Source organism: Lytechinus pictus, chromosome 2 (assembly GCF_037042905.1).
Source record: "Lytechinus pictus isolate F3 Inbred chromosome 2, Lp3.0, whole genome shotgun sequence".
Taxonomy (NCBI): Eukaryota; Metazoa; Echinodermata; class Echinoidea; order Temnopleuroida; family Toxopneustidae; genus Lytechinus; species Lytechinus pictus.
Genome location: NC_087246.1, coordinates 69,240,064 through 69,263,167, shown reverse-complemented (window position 1 = coordinate 69,263,167; position 23,104 = coordinate 69,240,064). Strand labels below are relative to the sequence as shown.

Below are 23,104 nucleotides of genomic sequence, written 5' to 3'. Positions count from 1 at the left end.
TATCCTACAAGATAAATTTTAATAAGTCCCTCATTTTAATTTTCATATGTTAAATATAGATTGGGGAAAAAAAGGAAGAAAGGAGGAGGCCATTGAGGAGGAGTAGAAACAAAAAATGTCAAACTTACCCTTTGAATGGATGGACTATTTATATGATCCCCCTTGGGTCTTGTATTTTCACCAAACACACAGGATAACATGGCTAATGTCTGCACATCATGAATTGAGCTGTAGTGATCCATTCTAAATGCAGACGGGTTGGATTACAACAATGATAGTTATCCTTATAAACATATCAACATTAATGCTTCATGGTATACAATATTTTATTTTGAGGGCATATGTTTGGTCCAGAAAAGGACCATCCAAACTCGGCATTTCGGCAAGTATGTTTCTGTTGTCTTTGAGTGGTCCTTCTCAGGGTCAAACATACGCCCATGAGCAAATAAAAGGTTATTCAACGGTTGTGAATAGATGGAAGATTTTTTTTAAGAGCAAAAGAGGTTTGAAGAATATAACTGCTGTCCCATGACAAAAGGAAGCAACTGATTTTTTTTTTCAAATTAACTACATTTGTTGACTTGGTATATTTTATGCTCTACATTATCCTAAAGGAATTTGATTCACATAGTCCCCAATACCTGAAATACAAACATTTTAGAGGAAATAATTCTACATACCTCCACATAAAACAATTATACATTTTCCTCATTTACCAAGAATTTCACTCCATAGAGTTGCTTCCTTTTGACATGGGATGGCAGATAAGAGAGTAATAATGAGAACAAGTGAATTTCAATTTGTACTTACAAAGACTTGAGTAGTTGTCGCCCCATTGGATGTTTAGCCCAAGGTCTCTCAGTGTCTGGGGAAGGATGTGGGCCCAACTTAGGACTGCTAGCTAAAGAGGCTAAGGACCATACCTGTACTTGGACAAAAACAAGAGAAAAGTAGGCCAATTTGTCAATTCTGGTTTAATTACTTGTAATATATCAAGTTATTTCACCTTTGTTACTTAGTTGATTCAGTTTCATATATAACCTATTTCCTTGTACATATTCAGTTCTTGGGGAAGATCTAAAATAAATTAAAGATCTGAAATTTGAGCTATGACAAGATGACTCTACTTAGAGTTTAATTTCTGTCATTATAATATCATAACATGCAGTCAACGACAGTTCACTTCCTGTTAAAAGATCACAAGAAAATGATAATTTCATCATCTCACCTGTAATAGATCTTTCCTTCCTACAGCTGCGGCTGCATTTGCATTAAGAGAACACATCCTAGGCACATCATCAGGAATTAATCTGTAACAGAATGAGAGAAGGTAGCAATGTATGTTTAATTGCACATTTGGAGAGAATGGACCCCATATATTTGCTGCATGCAAGAAGGTTAAATAAGCCATGATACATATAACAAATATTAAAGGAAAAAAAAAATTCTTATTGTAACTAAAACTTAGAAGAAAAGAAATTACTGCATATTCATAAGGGACTTGATAAGACAAGGGGTTTTAATAACTTTTCATTTGTTCAGTGTAATAGATATCGATTAAGAACTTGGATTGTATGACCTGCAATACTGAAAAAATTATTGATCTCCAAACATCATATTCCTTATTCTAACTGTCATCATCATCATCATCACCACCACCACCACTATCAGTAACATCTTCTTCTCCTTCTTTGCTCTCTTCTCATATAATCAAATCACAAACACTGAGCTGCAAAGATAAATTCAGTGTACCTATTCATACATAATCTACCCTTAACCTAACAATCTGTACATTAGCCTCTATCGAATCGCAATTGTAGTTTTCATACCAAACTTTAAGACCACAACATGTCACTGCTTACACATAAGTTTCAGCTAATTTCTGATGAATGGGTAGGAGACAGGACGTATCAAAGACAAAGACCATACCAGATGCCTGTGATGTAGAGGTAGATATCTGAGTTACGTCAGAGTTTTTCCTGCGATGCTTACCCCCTCTTCTATGTTTCTGTTGAAGAAAGGTGAAAAGAATTATTGTAAGTATACAACAAGATCGATTGAGTATTTTGGGGTTGTATTTTTTCCTCTCTTATCAATCATAATCAAGGTGATCTCTGGACGAAGCCTAAATGAACTCTAGAATTTGGGAAAGTTGCAAGTGAAGAATTACTTTCAGAATTAATTAAATAAAAGGTTTAAAAAATATATAGCTGTCAATTCTACAGGCAATGAATGAAGGCTTTGAACATTTGAAATACATAATTCAAATTAAATTTTAAAAAGAAACTAGTGTAGATCAAACATCATGTAAACACCTATAATGTTTATCTATATCTACATATTTCAATATGATTAAAAAAGAAGTGAGCTTTTCATTATCCATAATCTTTTGCCTTAACCCTAACTAGGCCGGGCTTTTTTGGCTGTTCTGTGGCCGGGGGGGGGGGGTGATTCAACCCCCCCTGAGATCTCAGCCGCCGATCGCGCGAGCGCCGCAAAAATTTGCACACTGGCAGTGTGCGATGTAATCTACAAGGCTGCATGGTAAAATTTTCCAAAATAATGAGATTTTATATGAATTAATTATGCTAATTTATGCATAAATCATACTTTTTGCTCTAATTCACTAAATAAAGCTCCAAGAATGCTAATTTTTTGTAAAAATATTCTTTGTAGCATTTTTAACAATCGCAATTGAAAAAAACTTCGGTTTGGAAATCAATTTCTGATGTATCTTATTGTTTTATGTATTTCTTTGTTTTTCAACCTTTTTTTTCTTTGTTTTTTTCATCAGATTTATTGCACAACCTTTTTGAAGCATAATTATGCTAAAATCAATTGATTTCAGCTGTTTAAAGTAAAAATAATCATATCTTTATGAATAAGATGAGAAAACTCAATTTGCATTGACTTTGTACACAAAATCACGTTTTGGAACAATTTTTGGTCTGACATGCACTTTTTTGGTAAATTTGGTCTCAAAAGATGCGCGAGACTTAAAAGTATAAACTCTGCGAGTGGCGCAGTCAAAAAATTTTGCGCGGCGGAATGATTGCAGAAAATGTTGAGGGGGGGGTTGATTCAACCCCCCCGGCCTGTTTAGGGTTAAGGAACTGGGTGATGCCTGATCATGGACTTGCAGGATTCTTTAGTCAACAAATTAGTTAAGCTCCATTTTTTTTAAAATAAATCTACCATTATCATCCTCTCCCAACCATCACCACTATTAATAAATAATTACGCAAATTTATGAAATATGGGGGGAGGTGAAGAAAATACTTAAAAACTAGGACATTCCTATTTTTTTTTTAAATATCTGTTCACAACTATAATAGGTATATACAGCTTATGACTAGAACAGAGAAATGGGGCATACAAAAAAATTTTACCTGACATTTTCCCTTTCTTTGTAGAACCTAGTAATCGATAAGCCCTCTTGGTTTTCCTTTCTCGTTTACAAAAAAAAAGAAAAATGTTTTTTAACAAACATTTTCCCTTTTCTTTGTAGAACCTAGTAATCGATAAGCCCTCCTGGTTTTCCTTTCTCGTTTACAAAAAAAAAAAAAAATGTTTTTTAACTAACATTTTCCCTTTCTTTGTAGAACCTAATAATCGATAAGCCCTCCTGGTTTTCCTTTCTCGTTTAACATAAAAAAGAAAAATGATTTTAACTGACATTTTCCCTTTCTTTGTAGAACCTAATAATCGATAAGCCCTCCTGGTTTTCCTTTCTCGTTTAACATAAAAAAGAAAAATGATTTTAACTGACATTTTCCCTTTCTTTGTAGAACCTAATAATCGATAAGCCCTCCTGGTTTTCCTTTCTCGTTTACAAAAAAAAAAATGATTTTAACTGACATTTTCCCTTTCTTTGTAGAACCTAATAATCGATAAGCCCTCCTGGTTTTCCTTTCTCGTTTAACAAAAAAAAAAAAATGATTTTAACTGACATTTTCCCTTTCTTTGTAGAACCTAGTAATTGATAAGCCCTCCTGGTTTTCCTTTCTCGTTTAACATAAAAAAGAAAAATGATTTTAACTGACATTTTCCCTTTCTTTGTAGAACCTAATAATCGATAAGCCCTCCTGGTTTTCCTTTCTCGTTTACAAAAAAAAAAAAAAATGTTTTTTAACTAACATTTTCCCTTTCTTTGTAGAACCTAATAATCGATAAGCCCTCCTGGTTTTCCCTTCTCGTTTAACAAAAAAAAAAAAATGATTTTAACTGACATTTTCCCTTTCTTTGTAGAACCTAGTAATTGATAAGCCCTCCTGGTTTTCCTTTCTCGTTTACAAAAAAAAAAAAAAATGTTTTTTAACTAACATTTTCCCTTTCTTTGTAGAACCTAATAATCGATAAGCCCTCCTGGTTTTCCTTTCTCGTTTAACAAAAAAAAAAAATGATTTTAACTGACATTTTCCCTTTCTTTGTAGAACCTAGTAATTGATAAGCCCTCCTGGTTTTCCTTTCTCGTTTACAAAAAAAAAAAAAAATGTTTTTTAACTAACATTTTCCCTTTCTTTGTAGAACCTAATAATTGATAAGCCCTCCTGGTTTTCCTTTCTCGTTTAACAAAAAAAAAAAAATGATTTTAACTGACATTTTCCCTTTCTTTGTAGAACCTAATAATTGATAATCCCTCCTGGTTTTCCTTTCTCGTTTAACAAACAAAAAAAAATGATTTTAACTGACATTTTCCCTTTCTTTGTAGAACCTAATAATTGATAATCCCTCCTGGTTTTCCTTTCTCGTTTAACATAAAAAAGAAAAATGATTTTAACTGACACTTTCCCTTTCTTTGTAGAACCTAATAATCGATAAGCCCTCCTGGTTTTCCTTTCTCGTTTAACATAAAAAAGAAAAATGATTTTAACTGACATTTTCCCTTTCTTTGTAGAACCTAATAATTGATAATCCCTCCTGGTTTTCCTTTCTCGTTTTACAAAAAAAAAAAAATGATTTTAACTGACATTTTCCCTTTCTTTGTAGAACCTAATAATTGATAAGCCCCCTGGTTTTCCTTTCTCGTTTAACAAAAAAAAAAAATGATTTTAACTGACATTTTCCCTTTCTTTGTAGAACCTAGTAATTGATAATCCTTCCTGGTTTTCCTTTCTTGTTTAACATAAAAAAGAAAAATGATTTTAACTGACATTTTCCCTTTCTTTGTAGAACCTAGTAATTGATAAGCCCTCCTGGTTTTCCTTTCTTGTTTGGATGACTTGCTGTCCACGTTGTTGGCTCAATGCTGACAGAGCCCTGGGTAAAGATAACAAATTAAACATACCATTATCATTCTTATAAGATGCAGATTAAATACTGCGTTTGGCAGCAAATAAATGATGTACAAACAATACACACAAAATACATTAATAATAATGAAAATAATCATAATCATAATGATAATATCAATAATGATAATAATGCTAATAACAACAATTACATAAAGTTATCACTATAATTATGCAATATATTGCAATATTTTGAGCAATCATATCCACTCTGCTACATGGCCAAGATGCTAATTGTCATTATTAACCAAGATTTATAAATAATTCTATCGAATTAGAAACATATAGATAATATTCATATTCATTCCTTGAATATTTGTGCACTATGGGACGGCCAGCCAGACTAATGCCAGGGTATTGATCACAACAGGGCTTTGAGCACCCTGCACAATGGATACAGGTGCTCTATATGTTGCACAATCATTCAATAATAATAATAATGATATTATGCAACATATATACAAAGTTTCTAGGAGCCGCCTACTTTTACCATGGCTTAGCACGGCTACCCTGATTGTGCACTCAAGCATTCAAGGAATTCTTTCATACCAGGTGCCTATTTATTACACCTGCGTGGAGAGTGGCAAATGTAAAAAAATCACAGCCAAAGGATGCAAGTGCTGCATTTGGATTTGAACCCAGCCTCTGTGGTTCAAAGTCTGGAGACTTATCCACTGAGCCACTACATTACTATAAAAAAAATATTACTACTAATGGAGAAAAAATTCCTAATAATCATAATGCTGACTTACTTTGGAATTGGCTGAAAGATAGCACTGGATTTCTTCATACTATTTGGTCTGGTGAACATAACTAGTTTGTCTAAAGGTGGAAACAAAAATTGGATAAAAAACATAATTATTGATAAGGCTTTCTGACTCCAACAATTGGTAGATTATGGTCTAGCTAGGTTTATGAAATGGTCCCCAGGGCCCCCGTCTTACAAAGAGTTACAAATGATCCAAACAATCTCAACTGTATGGAAATCCACCCATATCATAATTTTATACTACATGAAATTTGCAAAATCTCCTGCTTAACAAAGAGAATCACACTGACTTTTCAAGAGAATGATGAATGTTTGAATATACATCATATCTAGAAAGTATTTTGAACAAATTTGCATTTTAGATGTTGATGTTGCTGGCCGTCCATAGTTGGGGCCCTGGGCCCGTATTCCATAAACAAGATAAGCTTTTTGCTTAAGTTTGAGCAATTTGTCTTAGCATTTTGCTTGTCTAAGAAATCTTCCCTTACGATATTCTATAAACTTTAAGACGTTTGTCTCAAGTCAGAGAATATGGCTAAGCCAAAGTCTCGAAGTCTATGACGTCGTGAGAAAATTGCACCGTTGCGCAACTTTTGATGTGAACCTAACAGCTGCTCCGCGGTAAAAAGTCTATGCGTTTTATGTGTTAAAGCAAAAATCGCATCATAAGAAATATCAAGATGGAGGCTGAGAAAAAAGGAAGGCCATTTTCACTGAAGGAGAGAAAATTACGCTAATAGCAGAAATAAGAGAAAGGGAAGAGATCTTGAGACCCACGCTCAATTCACGTATCACGCTTCAGGATAAAGAAAAGGCGTGGGCCGAAATTGCCTTGAAACTAAAACAATTAAGACAGCTCACAACTGTCTTAAAATTAGGGCAAAATTCTTAGCCATGTTGAATTTATGGAATACAGACTCTGCAGTTATAAGAAGAGTTGCTTAGCCATTCATCCTATATCTGTCTTAGTCGCGCAAAAACTCTCAGCCAAATTCTAAGACAAAATTCTTAGCCAATTCTGTATGGAATACGCATCTTGGCTAAGAATTTTGTCTTAGACAGAAAATAAGACAAAATGCTTAGATTTGTTACTTAAGCATGCTTATCTCGTTTATGGAATACGGGCCCTGGTATTTACTTTGCCTGACACCAAATTGGTCATAAGTGAATTTTTAATGACCAATTATAGTTTTGAGATGAGGATGGATAATCAAATGACAAGGATACGCATCACATCACAATCATATTTAACACAATTAATCTGCATCACTGTGCTCAGGCATTAGTATAATTAAACACATTTGGTAATTTCAGAACAGTCCAAACACAGTCAGCTATGCCTCAAGCATGTAAGAACTGCACCAAAAGTACCCTGTGCATGTAACTCTTACTATTGTACTTGCTGAACATGGTTTCCTGTTTTCTGACATGCAAATTCCATGATCTTTGCAATCTAAACATCACATATCTTGTTCTTCGTTGATATGTATAAAGTATATGATAAAGCCATTATAAATAGTGAAAATCTTAAAAATATAAGTTTCCATGCAGATAAAGTTTGGCAATCACATGCTAAACATTACAAACATGTTTCATGGGCAGGTTTTAAACTTACGCAAAGTTTTGTTTTATTGGACTTACCTGTCATATTTTTCATGATTTTCACTGTACTTTTACTATGATTCCTATTTCTGTCAAAAGACTGCGTTTTCTGTGAAATTCTGTGAATTACATGTTCTTTCTACATTCCGTGAAATTTTTCACTTTTGTTCAATGTGGAATATTGGGTACTCTAGTATGATTTGTTATAAACATTATATCTTAGTACAAGGAAATTTTTCATGATGAGATATCAAGATAACAATATGATAATAAATAATGATCATAATTACCTGTACTACAGAATCTAGCACCTGAGGTACGGGGGAAAGGAATATTCTTATCAGAAACAGATCCATAATTTGAAGCGACTTGACCCCCAGATGACCCCAATATCCCCTTGCTGGATGACCCATTCATTGCATTTGGCGAGTTCAGCTGGAAAAGACAAAAAATAATCTTTTTTGTTTTATTCTGCAATTGTATTAGAAGTATTTCTCATCAAACTAAAATATGGTAATAACAGAGTCATAGATTATGCTTAAAAATGATTACAAATATTTAAAAATGAAAATACGACTCTTAAAAACAGCAGAATTAATCATCACAATAGTAATTTTTTGGTGCAATATAAGAATGTGAGCTACATGTAGTTTCTTATAAGTAATAAACACAGCATTTATACGACACCTTAATAGTTAATGGCATGTATTCCAAGGCACAGAGGGATAAGAAAATTAAAGAAGGACTTACAATAATAACCAAATTATCTTACAAAAATAAGACAATTATGATTGTAGAGACTTTGTCATTCAAATAAAACATTGATTTTCTTCCATTTTCAGAAATATCATTTTGAACATGAATTATACAGTATCATTTGTCATAAAAGAATAAAACATATTTAATTAAATTTATATTGAATGCATAACTACATAAAAGCAATGTAGGTTGATGTAGGGTACACCTGTGACACATTACAAAACAATTTGTTTTAAATGTTTAGTGATTCTGTGATTTTAAACCACTGACCACGAAACTATTTCATAACATTTGTTATAATAACAAATTTGCAATAACAACTTAAAGCTACTGAAATCATTAAATCTGAATGCCTAATGGTACATGTAAATGTGTTACAGAAATCGTTCAGTTGCTAACATGCCTTTATGAACAGAACCCGGGAGTTATGTATAATTTTTTTAATACACAAGTAGGTACCATCGGCTCTCATTGGATTATACTTTCAATTCATTTTTTTGCCCTTACCTGCAAGCCTTCCATGATGTTAATGAGTTGATTAAAACAAGTTGATATGCAGAATCTCTCAAGCTCCACTTGCTGCATACAGGAATGGTTCAATACCTTCAGAAAATGAAAAGAATATAATATGGGAAGCCTGAACAGGTAATCAACTCGAGCTTATCTAATCAACTGTACATGACTATTAAGGCAAATTGTTAAAGTCTGTGCCACGCCGTTTAACAATGATCCTGCTATTTAGGTAACATACATCTTTTCATAGCAGCTATCCTGCAGTTCCCATTGTTTTGTCAATGATGAAGTGTGAGAATTGGTAATGAAAGACTGCTTGCAGGATTCCTGCAGAAAAGACACGACTCTGACTCTTGACAACGTGACTAATCCAACGGACATTTAAAAAGCAAGTTGGTGTACAGAAAAGCATTTCAAAAAGAAATAAAGAAGCTCACTATTCCTACTTTATACTGTAATACCTTCATAAAATGTAAACACTATGTAAGTTTTCCTGGAAGATATTACATGTACATGCCTGAATAGGTAAATCTGATTGACTGTAGACAATGATGCATGACTAATCAAAGCATGTTGATATACACACTGACAAAAGTGAGTCGATATATAGAAAGAATTCAGCAAGTTGATGAACAACCTTCTATCCCACTTACTGCATGCATGAGTGATCTTCTACCTTCAGAAAATCATAAGAATATACTATTGTTTTCACTGGAAGGAGATGTTATAAAAATGCTTGAATTGGTCATTTTTTAAAGCCACATGCAAAATTCCTAGATTGATCAATAGTGCATGTCTAGTCTAGTACTTTAACAGACATAAGTTGGTGTACAAAATGTACCTACTGTATATTTAAAGGCAATATGAACTAGCAGCCTTGTATTTCACTACATCAGCTCCTCAACTACTCAAATCTAGTCAGGTTCTTAACCCATGATGCAATATTCTGAAAAGTATTCTTTTGAAATATACATCCACTTGAATAACACATTAATTAACTACTCAATACTAGTACATTCATATTGCAATTACTATGATACCAAAATGCTAAAAAAGTACTTTTCCTCCCAAAACATTTTACTTTCTCTATACAAATTAGATCATAGACACATTTATTTTAAGACTAAAAAATTATAGCACACATTTGATTAGACCACAGTGTCGGTCAGTTTGCTACCCCTTTATATAAAAAAAGTTGTAACAGCTTTGAAAACTGAAAAGAATGAGGAAAAAACATGTTTTCATGACAAATAGTGATCATGAGCCAATTTAATGAAATAAAAATTCATGATTCACTGATTTTCACTGATTTGTGTACTAAGCTACCCAAATCCTTGCATCTGATTGGCTCAGAGCAAATTAATCAGCAAAAATCACCAACAATTTATTTCATGATAAACTCCCCAGGTTGTCAACTCATTCACCACCAAGTTCAAAATATATATTTGTATCCTTCAGTAAAAATGATACCAAAGAATTTTTTTATGAATTGCTTGTGTTAACCTCTCTTTAAGAAGATATTAAGAGTTTGTAAAATGAAGAAGATATCAAGAGTTTGTAAAATGAAGAAGATATTAAGAGTTTGTAAAATGAAGAAGATATTAAGAGTTTGTAAAATGAAGAAGATATTAAGAGTTTGTAAAATGAAGAAGAGTTCTGCATAAAAAAGTTGATTAACATCTTTGTTTAGTCTGAATGTAGACCTGGACTGGATACCACTAAGTGTTTTGAAATGCTTGAAGAGCTCAATTTCATTTGTTGGTCCTTGGTGGAGGATTAATATAAATTACACACATCTCAAGGACATAAACTCATTCATTGCAGAGACACCTCAATCTTGATTTATAAAGTAAAAACCAAAATGAACAGCAATATTTCAAATTGCACAATAAAATTAGCAGATTATATCTCCAGTTGGAACCTTCTTGATCATATTGTGCCAAAAATATCTTACTTTTCAACTGACTTTATAATAATGAATAATAATTCCCATAGACCCTGTACGGGGACCACCTAGTTCCAGTAGTCAGCGGATAAATAGCAAGCAATAAAATAATCAAACTCTTACCTCTAGTACTTTAATCCTTGTTTGATTGTCCAGTGTGGTAGGAGATATGATGGATAGCTTAGGGCTAACTTTGATTGGGTACTGGGGTGGGAATGACATCTTCATTCGGACGGTGTGACGATTGTTGGATGCAGATATAAGGCAACTACGGTTTCCAAGATCCTAAATGAAGGCAAAGAAGGAATCAATTTTAAGATCCAACTCCTCACATTCTAATAGCAATAAAATCAGATCAAGTAGATGTTTCATAAAGCGGTTTGTAAATTAAGAGTGACTTTACGAACGACTGATGAACCTTTCTTACGCGCTAAATCAGCATCAATAAAAAATTGGTGTAAATCATTTACCACAAGAAAGGATCACCAGTTCATTGGAAAGTCGCTCATAACTTACAGTTTTATGAAGCACCCATCCGGTCAATCTTCAAAAGTTAATATCAGAATATTAACCCTCTAATGAAGTCTCTCCTCTATTGTATGTATATATATGTATATGTTTGTTGTTACGTTGATTGCATTTCATTGTCCAGCACTTAATTCCCTTTGAAAATGGAATTTAAAAAAAATGAAAGTGAAAAAAAAGAGAATAGCTATAAACTAGGAAAATCAAACAGAGTGCCCCCCAAAAAAAGATATTATATGAAATACAACAAAGTAACGCTAAAAATAAAAAACTCAAATTATAAGAAAGGAATGGTAAATGCCATGGATGAACTACTTACAGGTTCAATGCTAGTTTGTGGGGTGATACGTGCTACTGACTTGAACTCCTGCTCTAGGGATGTTATAGATTCATCTAAATCACTCAGTGATCGGTTCTGATCTCCAACCCCTCCACCAATCATCTCCTTGCTTCCAAGAAGCTGTCTAGCGGGGGAGGCCGACGATGCCACGCCTACCGATGAACCAGACTTTGGAGGGGATGCAAGGATTTCTATCTCACTGGAGCCGCTGAGGTTCAGGTCGTGGACTTCAACACCACACAACTGGATGAAAACATATTTTAGTCATTCAAGCAAAATTATTCAAAACGGATGGGGAGGGGATCAGATATCTGGACACTTCAGCAGATAAAATACATTATCTTCTGCTCTGGATTTTCTCAAAATTTGTGCATAAAACAGCAAAATAATTGTGCGTTGCAATATTGTCTGATTCATCTTTCAAACGATTAATGAAATATCGATTGCAAAGTTCCTGAAATTGCTGTTCTGTCCAGACAAAAAACCCATCCGATCATACAACAATTGGGAATACCTTCCCTACCAAAACACTGTGTTGTCATGAGAAGTGCACACATATGTGCAGATGATTTAGATAAGGTTGACTATTGAACTATAGGCTACTTCAGAATAATTCAGTGGTATTATTAAAGATAAATGCCAATGGTGGTAACTATTTCAAAATCAGTTCGTACAGAATCCAATCAAATGACCACAAATGTATAAATAAAAAATATGTGCCTAAGTACTGAATATCATATGTAGGCCTACAGTGTAGTTGCAATAAGACCTTGGAAATAGCATCATAAAAAAGAGAAATCATGTCATCAAATAAAAAAATTTTGTTTCTCACCCTCTGTAAGTATGGCTCTACTCTCCATATCCTGAGTGTGTAGTCCCGAGCCCAGGTAACCATGTGGTAGTCAAAATACGAAGCTGTGGAAAACAAACACTTATTATCATTTGTTATTCTTGTATATACACTTGCTCACTATGCATCACATGCTTGCTAGGAATAATGAATATGTGACTTGTGGTACCAATCAACCAATCAAAATGCTTGTATTTTGGAACCCATTTCATGAAGTGCATTAAAGTGAGTCGAAATAATACTGTTAATAATTTAAGCCCTGGAACAAAAAGCTTGATGATTGTACAGCCCTGTTATCAAATTGCTAAACCTTGTGTAACAGAGCTATCTTGTAAGTCTCAAGGATTGCACTTAGAACTAATAAAGAAATGTGTGAAAATCATGAAAGGATGACACCTTTCCTTCATGAAAAGGTGTTTCTATGGCCAAAAATAGGTTGGAAAGTCTGAATTCAGACTGTCTTACCATCTTTTGGCCTCCACTGAAATTCTAGGATGTCGTCACTGTGACCGGTGAAGGAATGGATTGGGGCTGCAGGGTTAGATTGAGTCCACATCAGTAAGTTCTTTTCTCTCTGCCTGAGCTGAGGCATAGTGATGGTTATCAGACCATCACCAAATGGCTGTTGGCATCAAATTCAATGTAATAAGACATTATGCTTTAGGGGTATTGTGACAAAGATTTATAAAAATGTCATGAATTATGATATTTAATATCATTTGAATATGACATTTAATTCCCCTGATGGAGTTGTATTTTTCCCAAGGGATTTATATTTTGCCCAAAGCGAGGGAAAAATAGATCTTCAGAGGGGAGTTGTTACGGTAACATTCAATGATAGATGCAAATGGATTTGAATCCTCCAATTTGGTAAAATAAATATACCGGGTATAATGTATACCATTAATGAAACTTTTGGAGCTGCCACTTACTGTATATCTGACTTTCCATTGCGGGGCATCAGTCCTGATTTCAAGAACAGCTTTCTGCTGATTGTTTGTATCCCAGACCTTCAGTAAAACAAAATATAATTTAGAAAATGTTACACATTTATATCAAACTTCACGTACATGAATAGTAGCATGTTTGAGAAACATTGCCCTCAGTTAAAAGAAATACTTGAATATGCATCCTCTTCCCAATTTAAAAACAAATTGAGCATCAGAAATTACTATTTACAGCAATCATACATGAAGTTCATTAGACAATTCTGGATCCAGTTTCATAAAGACTTGTCATAATAATACTATCAGCCAATCAGATTGAAGGATTTCAGTAGCTTTTAACCGGCATTTTGAATTTGATATTATAACAAATTAACTCTATAACTCACAGTTTGGCAATCAATCGCAAAATGACAATGGCAAATAAAGATAGCTGTACATATGCATATCATAACATACCCACCATCAATCAATCAGAATTTGTTGTTGTTTGAATTTTGCTATTAATCACTAGTCTCGGTACAACAATGCCCTCAAAATAACTCATACAGTACATGAATACAGCAGTATAGACGGTTTATTTTCTCACCTTTGCCGAGCAATCTTGGCTAGCTGTGATAAGATGTGATTGATTGTTAGGGTCCCAGTCTAACGAGTAGATCTTGGATACATGGGCAGAGATGTACTTCACTGCTTGATTCCCTTTCTGTTAACATAAATACCAAATGAGAAGGCAGATTTATAGCAACATTTGGGTATTAAACTTTGTGAGATTTGTGAAAAAGGGTCCCCATGATGAGAGAAGTAATATGAGCTCAGATACATTGGTCCTTATAACTGGCGTACAGATGTGGGGCTGCTTGGGGAGCCATGGACCCAGAAAAGTTTCACGACCAAGAAAAAATGAAAAGAGGGTACAGGGAAAAGGGTGAAATGATTTCTTTAATATTTCATAAGCTTTCAAATAAAAGGTTGTTTGATTAAAAAAGTCACAAATTTTGTTTTCTCACTTTTTAAAATTTTTGCCTCATATGCCATGTCTGGGTCCCCAATTTTTTTTTTTGGGGGGGGGGGGCTTAATAGGCCATTGGTTTTTACTGGTAGTCAATATGAGTTTTGGAAATGAAGTATGACACTCATGGAAATTGTGATCTGCATTTTAATATGAAATACAAGAAGTGGAGTTACTGTATCTTTTTTTTATTAAAAGTTGCAGCAATTATAAAGCTATGGTGCTTTTCTTGCTGTCACTCTGGCCCGTATTCTAAACTCGGGTTTAAATTAAACCCTGGTTTAAAGTTGTGGTTTAACTATGGAGAGCCAAATTGGGGCAAAAAACCCCCAATTTGACACTTGTCCTTAATTGTCTGTGAACGATACCTGAAGTATTTTTCTTCATTATGAAAGCAAAATAAAACTAAATAGTAAACATAAGAAATATTAAAAACCAGAATTTTTTAAATTTGGCTCCCCATAATTTTAGTACAGAGTTAGACTGTGGTCTAAGTTTATAAACCTGACTTCAGAATACGGGCCTCTGTGTTTACATTGAATATTGACATCAAATTTAATTTTAAATGTATATTATAGATTTCATGGTAATATGGAAGTACATAAATGAAATGAGGTGGAGAGATAAAGAGCTAGAGCGAGAGAAAAAAAGATTGAGATGGAGGGAAGAGGGAAGGAGGGGAGGGGAGAGGAATCACTTTGTGTCCATTCCAAAACATACATGAATAAATGCAAAAATTCACAGCTCGACGACATGGAATTTATACAAGATTATCTTTAAGATATTTTACAGTGACTTTACCCTCTTATCCCACAGCCTGATATCACCATCATGGACAGTTGCTAGGCAGTGCTCATCTTTCCTATTCCATTTCACCTGACCAGCTCCAGCTAGAAAACAATTAGGAGGAAAATAGTGAGATTGGGTTGTGCTCTTTAATATAGACCACACTTTTTATGGTACCTTCAGTTTTTACATAGTGAATAAAGCACAGTTTGAAAGTGTGAGACTAGATTCATTCATTGTAATAACTTGTAAACCAGTTGGAAATTATGAACGATCATCTCCTTTAATTTTTTGATGAGTATAATATAAAGCGTCAATGCTTCTCTACGTGCAATACTTAATTTCTTATGATAATAATGTAAATGATAAAAATAATAATGAAATCTTAGATTCATTATGATAATGAATTAAATAATAAATGGTTATAGAATGATTGAATTACAAAGATGATTGATTTCACAATAAGGCATGTATGTATTATTTACCTCAGGCATGTGATTATTATTTTTATGTATTTTGGAATTGTGTTTCTAATTTTCATTATGTTGTCGTAATTTTCATGTATATTTGCTTTTATGTCTGAAAATCTGTAATTCAGCCTTTGGGCCGCGAACAATTTTTTTTGTTCAATACACCATTTTTATTTCTATTTATTTACTTTTGCTGCTGCATAGGGTTTGGTGTAAAAGTGTCATATTTAAGTCTGTGTTTGAAGACTACTTTCAGGGAATGCCAGCTGACAATGATATGCCAGGTTGAGTTACAAATGATTTTAAAGTGAAAGATCACCCTAAGGAGAAAGGTGTTTTTCATAAAAGCAGAAAAATAGAGAAAATATTGGTCAAGGTTTGATGAAAATCCTTGCAAGTAAAACAGATAACTGATCGTTTAAAGATTTGAATTTGTGACATCATATGCGAGCAGCCTTCCTATACATCATGTAATGTAAATTTCATAAATTCCCAATTTCTAATGGTTCATGATGGCTGCATCATTTTCTCTTCTTATAATACAACCTGATATTCAATGATGCGTCTGATAATGTATTGACTGCACAAGTAAATATATTCACAGTTTTCTGAAGAAATGAAAATTCAATGAATTAATATCATATGACCAATGCGGGAGCTGCTTGTACATGTTCATCAAAGCTTGAAAAATCAATAACACAATTAAATAATCTTTGATGGATTTTTGCTTTAAGCTTCACCAGTATGTTTCTCTTGCTTTTTTTCAAACCAACTACATGCCAAGGTGATATTTTCCTTTAATCCTGTACGGTAGTGACTTTTTTTCCCCAAATTAATTTCAGCATGGAATAAGAAATTAATTATCAAGAGCATGCTATTGACTTCAATGACTTAATAAATGTTTATTTCATGAATGATCAACCACGAAGATGAGACCTAGCACTCCATAGAAGTAAGGACTATACTTCTTCTTTTTGGGGGGGTCAAAGGTTGAATCCTGGTTGATATATCAATATATGAGAATGAGAATATGATGTCATCCTTTATGTGACCTGCCATCCTAAAACCAACAGTAAGTCACCCAAAATGAATTTTGAGAGTTCCACTGAGCTTGACAAAGCACATCCTGAGCTTTATAATGATATACATAACTTGTCAAAATTGATGAACATTAACCCACACAAGTACTTAATTGAATGCTGAAGAAATTCAGGGAGAGCTTTAAACAAAATTAAGGAGAAAACAATGTTTGAATTCTGGGGTTAAAACCGTTAACTCAAGCATGAAATGTGCATGGTGAAACTTCTAGTAGCAGCCTGCAAAAATAGTGTCGAAGAAACTCTTGTAAAAATTATTCAACTTTACAACTTCAAACTTCAACAGTATGAAGAAGAATTACTCTTCATTTCAGACAAGCAAATCTTTTGAATTTTTGCCATTTGAATATATCGAACTACTATTTTGGCTAATTACAGAGAACATTCCCTGACAGTTGGCTATGGGCTGGCTGGTCACATATTATAAATTTACAAATTTATATGAAGTATACATATATTTCATTCATTAATTGAACAAATAAACATAAAGGGCACCATTTCATGAAGTCTGACAGCACTCTGCACTGATAAGATGTCATTCTCCAAATAAAAGTTACAAATAGAATCTCATGAGTATGTTTTTGATTTTATATTCAGACTTACCAAAAGTAGAAAATGCACTTGCTGGTTTCTTGCTTTCCCTAAAATGAATTAAAAGTTGATTAAAGAATTAATCAATTTGTTTATATGACTTAAATAGTTACTTCAAAATAATTACATGTATATCACATATATCTTGCCAGTATTGGGAATAAAGATATTCTTCTTGCTCAGATGAACACTAGATAAAATGTTTATCATGGTCTTTCATCAAACGTATTAAAATACATGTAAACAAAAGGGCCCATGATTTGAATTAGTCAAAATATGTGGTTAACTTGTTGGTCACTAAATGATGCATTTTTTTCATAGCAGATATTCGATTTATCAATATTTTGATAAGTGCAATTATTTCTTATGAATGCATGACACTGAATCCAGAAAAGATTTTCAGAAATGCACCATGTAAATAATGTTTGAATTTTTGTTTTGCTTACCAAGCAATATAAATTTAGATGATGGTTTAAGTTAAACTGGTGTGAACATTAGGAACCTTCATCTAATGAACTAACTGTCCACAGGGTGATGTTTGATTAAACCTGCATTTGATACAAAAGGTAAATAGTATTATGAACCAAACAGTCTTCTTACCTTGTATCCCAGATATAGATATAGGTATCAACAGAGCTTGTTGCTAGCAGATTTGGATCAAACAAAGACCAGTTCAAATTACTGAAAATGACAGGGAACAAGGGGAATGGGAGAATAAAAGGAGAAAATGTTGCATTATAAGAATAATGTATCTGAATTACTATTTTTTTCTCTCATTAAAAAACAATTGATCAATAATTCATTAAAATCAAACAATCATTCCCTGAATCATTGGTGAACCAAAAAATCAAATCAGTCAATAACCAATCAGTTACTAAGCAATAAATCAATCAATCATTCAACCAAACCATCAATCATTTCATTGATATACCAATTTATCAATACATTGAATAGTATTGAATTGATTTGCTGATTAGTTGATTGATTGATTGATTGATTGAATCAGTCAAAAATAAATCAGTCAATAATTGTCATTTATCCAACCAAAATTAACCATTCAATCAATCAATCATCCAATCATTCAAACAACCATCCAATCAATCAATCAACCATCAAATCAATTAAATCAACCATCCAATCAATCAATCAACCATCTAATCAATCAATCAACCATCCAACCAATCAATCAACCATCCAATCAATCAACCATCCAATCAATCAACCATCCAATCAATCAAGCAACCATCCAACCAATCAATCAACCATCCAATCAATCAACCATCAAACCATTTAATCAACCATCTAACCATTCAAATAACAATCCTATCAATTAATCAGTCAACCATCCAACCAATCAATCAACCACCCAACCAATTAATCAACTATTCAATCAACCACCCAATTAATTAATCAACCTTCTAATCAATCAACCATGCAAATAATCAATCAACCATCCAATCAATCTATTGACCATCCAATCAATCAACCATCCAATCAATCAATCAACCATTCACTCACTGAATCAATCAACTTTCCAATCAGTAAATCAACCTGGAAATCAATCAATCAACCATATACATGTACATGTATACAATCAGTCAATCAAATCAAATCAATCAATGAGGGAATTGATGACATCACTGACTCTATTTATTTTGTATTTTTTCATACAAAGTGTGAAATATTCGTATTCTTTCCTATCCAATTTTTTATTCACTATAAAATAACGATTCCTCCCTGAATATGAGGAATTACCTGTTATAGTCTAATGTGGTTTGATACAGAGTCTCTTTTCGTCCAATCTTAAAAAAAAATCATGTCATTCAAAAAATAAATACAAAAGAAATAGTGAGTGAGATCATCAACTCTCTATTTGCATATCACTGTGATTCTCATACTGTTTCGTGAAAAACAAGTGAGATTTTAAAATGTTATAACTTTCAGATCTGATTTTGATAAAATTTTCAGAGTTATGCTAGTTTAAATATTTTCTTTTTTTCAAATCAATTTTTGTTGGCATGGACTTGACCTTCAAGGTTTTCTCAGAGCTAGATCTGTCCATCTACCAATTTCTACCCTTTCAAGTTATAGTTGGATCAAAACCCAGGGGGAGGCACTCACATATATTGGTGGTACGGGAACATGCCGCTTTGATGGTCCCCTTTTTCAGACCTAATTTTCAGTTCCCTGCCAAAATTGTCCAGCACGAGCACCGCATGCGAGAGCTGCATGCGAGAGCTGCACGCACAGCTTCACAACTCCATCCTAAGTAACCACTACCAGCTCCATGCACTGCTAGCGCCCACATATACATGCACAGCGCTAGTGTGCATCGTACGTACAGTACCGCGATCCCGTTCCGTAGACCCTGTTTTTCACACCGCCCTGTATATATTTAGTTCCCAAGACCCCATATTTTATGCTTGTAGTCAGTTCCTTAGAACCCCATTTTAGGGTTTCGCGAGGCACACCCCCATCAAAATATAATTTGAGTCCCCCCCCCCCCTCCCTGGGATCAACATTCCTTTCTATTTAAACCCTTTTAACAACAAAGACAGTTCATTGAACAACCCAAAATCTGCCTATAATCAATCTTTTTCACTCGCACATATGTAGCTCCAGACTAGAATCCACCCAATCAAAACAATATTCTTTCAACAAATCTTCATGATATATAATCAGTCATATATCTCACATGAGTCACATCATTAAATTATTATACATGCAGCACAAAATTCCTTTGTGTAAGTTTGAAGTATAAGTACATTCATATGTTTACTGTATTGGCAAGCAAGTAGTGAGGAATCAAACAACTTGATATATACCTAAAAATTTTGTAACAAGACAAAATGATATGAAGCTGTATACAAATTGACTAGAAATGGTTCCAATATTAATCAAACTTCCAAGTAAGTAGAATTGGCAAATCATAGAGATTCCAAAAATAACACATGATGGAGAGTCAAACGTGATCATAAGGTTTGACATTACACTAACAACTTTGGTTCCACCATCCAAGTGAAACACATACGAAATCTGACAATGATTATAAATGACTAAGGTCCATGTTTTCTTGGTAGAAGAAAATATACAAATTATTCTCCCCCCCCCTCCAACTTCAATTTCAAAAATTCAAATTCGTGATGGAAGTTGCTATGGCAATGAAGGACATATTTTTCCTTTGGGTTTGCTAAATACTCCTACTTTACTCTGTCAAATGATCCTGATTCAAAGTAACTTCCCCATTATTAAAATGTTTTTCTTTTTAATCAAAAGAGTTTGAGCAAAATACCTTGGTACAATTGTTTCTAGACACAAACTAATTTTGGCCAAAATAGTCTCATTTACCAGGTTGCAGACATGGGCCATGTGCAGACAAGGGTCTGTATTACGAGTTACAATGAATTAAATCAAACTAAAAATTGTGATAAATCTAAATTTATGAAGTTGAGAGATAAAAATTGAACCCCTTTAAGTGATTGACCTCATACGTCACATACTAAAAGACATCATTTCACTTGTTTACAACAGATGAGACAGATGTACACACTGATGGTAAAACAACCCCTAATCTGGAACCACTTCATGTACGAATAAGGCGATACAGTAATTCCTCTAGGAACTAATGCTGATTTTCCTTTTACCAGCTGACACCATAATAGAACAAATGGTCCTCTGTCTACTGGCTATTGTAGGAGCATAAACAGTGGGTCTCTTGAAAGGACGAGTACGTTCATTAGGTAAAGATGGCAAGACAAACCCCTCAAGATCATCACTACAAGACTCAGGACTATTAGAGTTTTTGAAGAAGGCATCAACAGGATTCGCATTATGTTGGATGCCACGAGGAGAGACAGAGGATTTAGGACGTGATGAGAAGAAGGAATCAACTGTCATCGTTTCCTCACTGCGGATTGTTCTGTGAGGAGACCTAGAAGGTGAGGTCTTTGAGTGATGCTTGTTCCTTGATCGTCCAGATGAACTGCTGAAGGCAGAGGAGACTGAAGACATACTAATTTGTCGAAGGGTTTCCTTTTGATGGCGAGGAGACCCATGAATAGAGGAGGTTGAGCTGACGGAACTGTGAGATTTTCCCCTGGACGATCTCATCTCAGTAGGGTTCACAGGGTCCATATCTGCCCAGAATGGGATGTAGGCATTTTGATGGCTCGTTGATAGGCCACCATCCTCCAAAAGGATCTGTAAGCGTGGAGATAAATGACCCAGGTCTTGGATAGAACTAGCAGACGTGGTCCACACAGAATTCCCTCCGGTTGATAAGGTTTTCTTTGATGACTCCCAACATGGAGCAGTCCTGGGTCTTGGTTTCTTACCATGCCCCATTTTAGGTAATAATTTACTCCTGGGTGAACCTGTAACTGCTGAACCACACCTCGATTTGAAGTCCTTTGGTCGGTGAGATTTTGGCAAAGAAAGTTTTTCATCTGATTCCTCAACTTCCTCTTCCGAGTCTGTTTCAATCTTGTCAAGAATCTCCTGGAAAATCTCATCTGCACTCCTGTTATCAACCTTCTGCTTGCAAGTTTCCCCAAGCAGTGACATTTTCCCTAAGCCCTGAGGAGATTTGGGTCGCCGTTCCAGGAAATACCTCAATAGAGCCATCCTCTTGCTGTAACGTCTCCGGCTCTCTACTCTTTCTCCGTACATGAAACATGGTGCTGTTACTTCTTTGGAAAGGAACTCTGGATCTGCTAGGTTACCAGATGAAATGGCAATATGCTGCAAGACCTCACGGACTTGGTGAATTTTCTGGTTCATTATGTGTTCTGCATTTTGTTTCTGGTGCATGAAGTAGCATGTCTGGAGGTGAAGACGTTTTCTCTCAGTACGGTTCTGTTTTTCAGCAACTTGTTCCTTGGGTGTGTTGTGTTTGCGAGGTTCTTTAGGCATGCCATTGTGACCATGTTGCATTTTGACCTCTTAAATCTACACACATACAAGTACATGCAGGAGCAACAGGAACAGTCTCTTGGACAATCCAGATTTTCAATCAAAACTTCCTCAATTACTATTCATAGCAAGTTATCCCGAGAAGATCTATGTAGTCTGATGTGCAGGTATAAAGTATTCCCATAAACTCTACATGTAGTTCATTCAATTGAAGACCAACATTGGGAGCTTAAAATGCCAGAATGTACAGTGAACAACAACTGTCACAAAATGAGTTATTATCCTCTTCTGTTAAAAATAGAGTCAGGAGTGCACCATTGCCTGATATACACTCTCATTGCAGGGAAAAACAATGAATGCCTCTCTAGAAGTCTCTTCCAAACTCCAATTGACCGCAGGCACATATCATATGAGCCATCTCCTTGGATGTAAAGTAAACTGTTATGATAGAGTTATCACTGACCGTTATCAGTTTAAATACAGGGCCGACACTTAATATCTGACTATAATGACCATTAGTGCAGAGTTACAAATTTACACAAGAGGGGTGTCATTCGCAATCGTCCTGTCCAGTTATTTGAAAAGTCCTAGGGTCAAAGATTACTTATCATCGATGACACTCTGACAAAAGGTTTGTATCAGAAAAACATGTTTTTAGTACTTGAATTATATCTTTCTAGTGGGTCATGAAAGCTATGT

The 23,104-nt window shown here is 34.3% G+C and overlaps 1 protein-coding gene across 1 annotated transcript in view; it reads right to left on the bottom strand.

The window, feature by feature from the left end:
• LOC129255093 (GATOR2 complex protein WDR59-like) overlaps positions 1-22,426 on the bottom strand; it is a 30,134-nt gene extending 7,708 nt beyond the window's left edge. The window contains exons 1-18 of the mRNA XM_064095735.1: positions 21,255-22,426; positions 18,095-18,175; positions 17,507-17,544; positions 15,352-15,440; positions 14,128-14,244; positions 13,527-13,604; positions 13,060-13,216; positions 12,577-12,659; positions 11,724-11,987; positions 11,003-11,164; positions 8,929-9,024; positions 7,953-8,097; positions 6,044-6,113; positions 5,154-5,259; positions 1,863-2,008; positions 1,229-1,310; positions 811-923; positions 129-243 (exon numbers count right to left, since the gene is read on the bottom strand). Coding sequence (XP_063951805.1) covers positions 129-243; positions 811-923; positions 1,229-1,310; positions 1,863-2,008; positions 5,154-5,259; positions 6,044-6,113; positions 7,953-8,097; positions 8,929-9,024; positions 11,003-11,164; positions 11,724-11,987; positions 12,577-12,659; positions 13,060-13,216; positions 13,527-13,604; positions 14,128-14,244; positions 15,352-15,440; positions 17,507-17,544; positions 18,095-18,175; positions 21,255-22,426 — 3,114 coding nt within the window. The remainder of the gene's footprint in view (positions 1-128; positions 244-810; positions 924-1,228; positions 1,311-1,862; positions 2,009-5,153; positions 5,260-6,043; positions 6,114-7,952; positions 8,098-8,928; positions 9,025-11,002; positions 11,165-11,723; positions 11,988-12,576; positions 12,660-13,059; positions 13,217-13,526; positions 13,605-14,127; positions 14,245-15,351; positions 15,441-17,506; positions 17,545-18,094; positions 18,176-21,254) is intronic.
• Between the last annotated feature and the right edge of the window lie 678 nt (positions 22,427-23,104).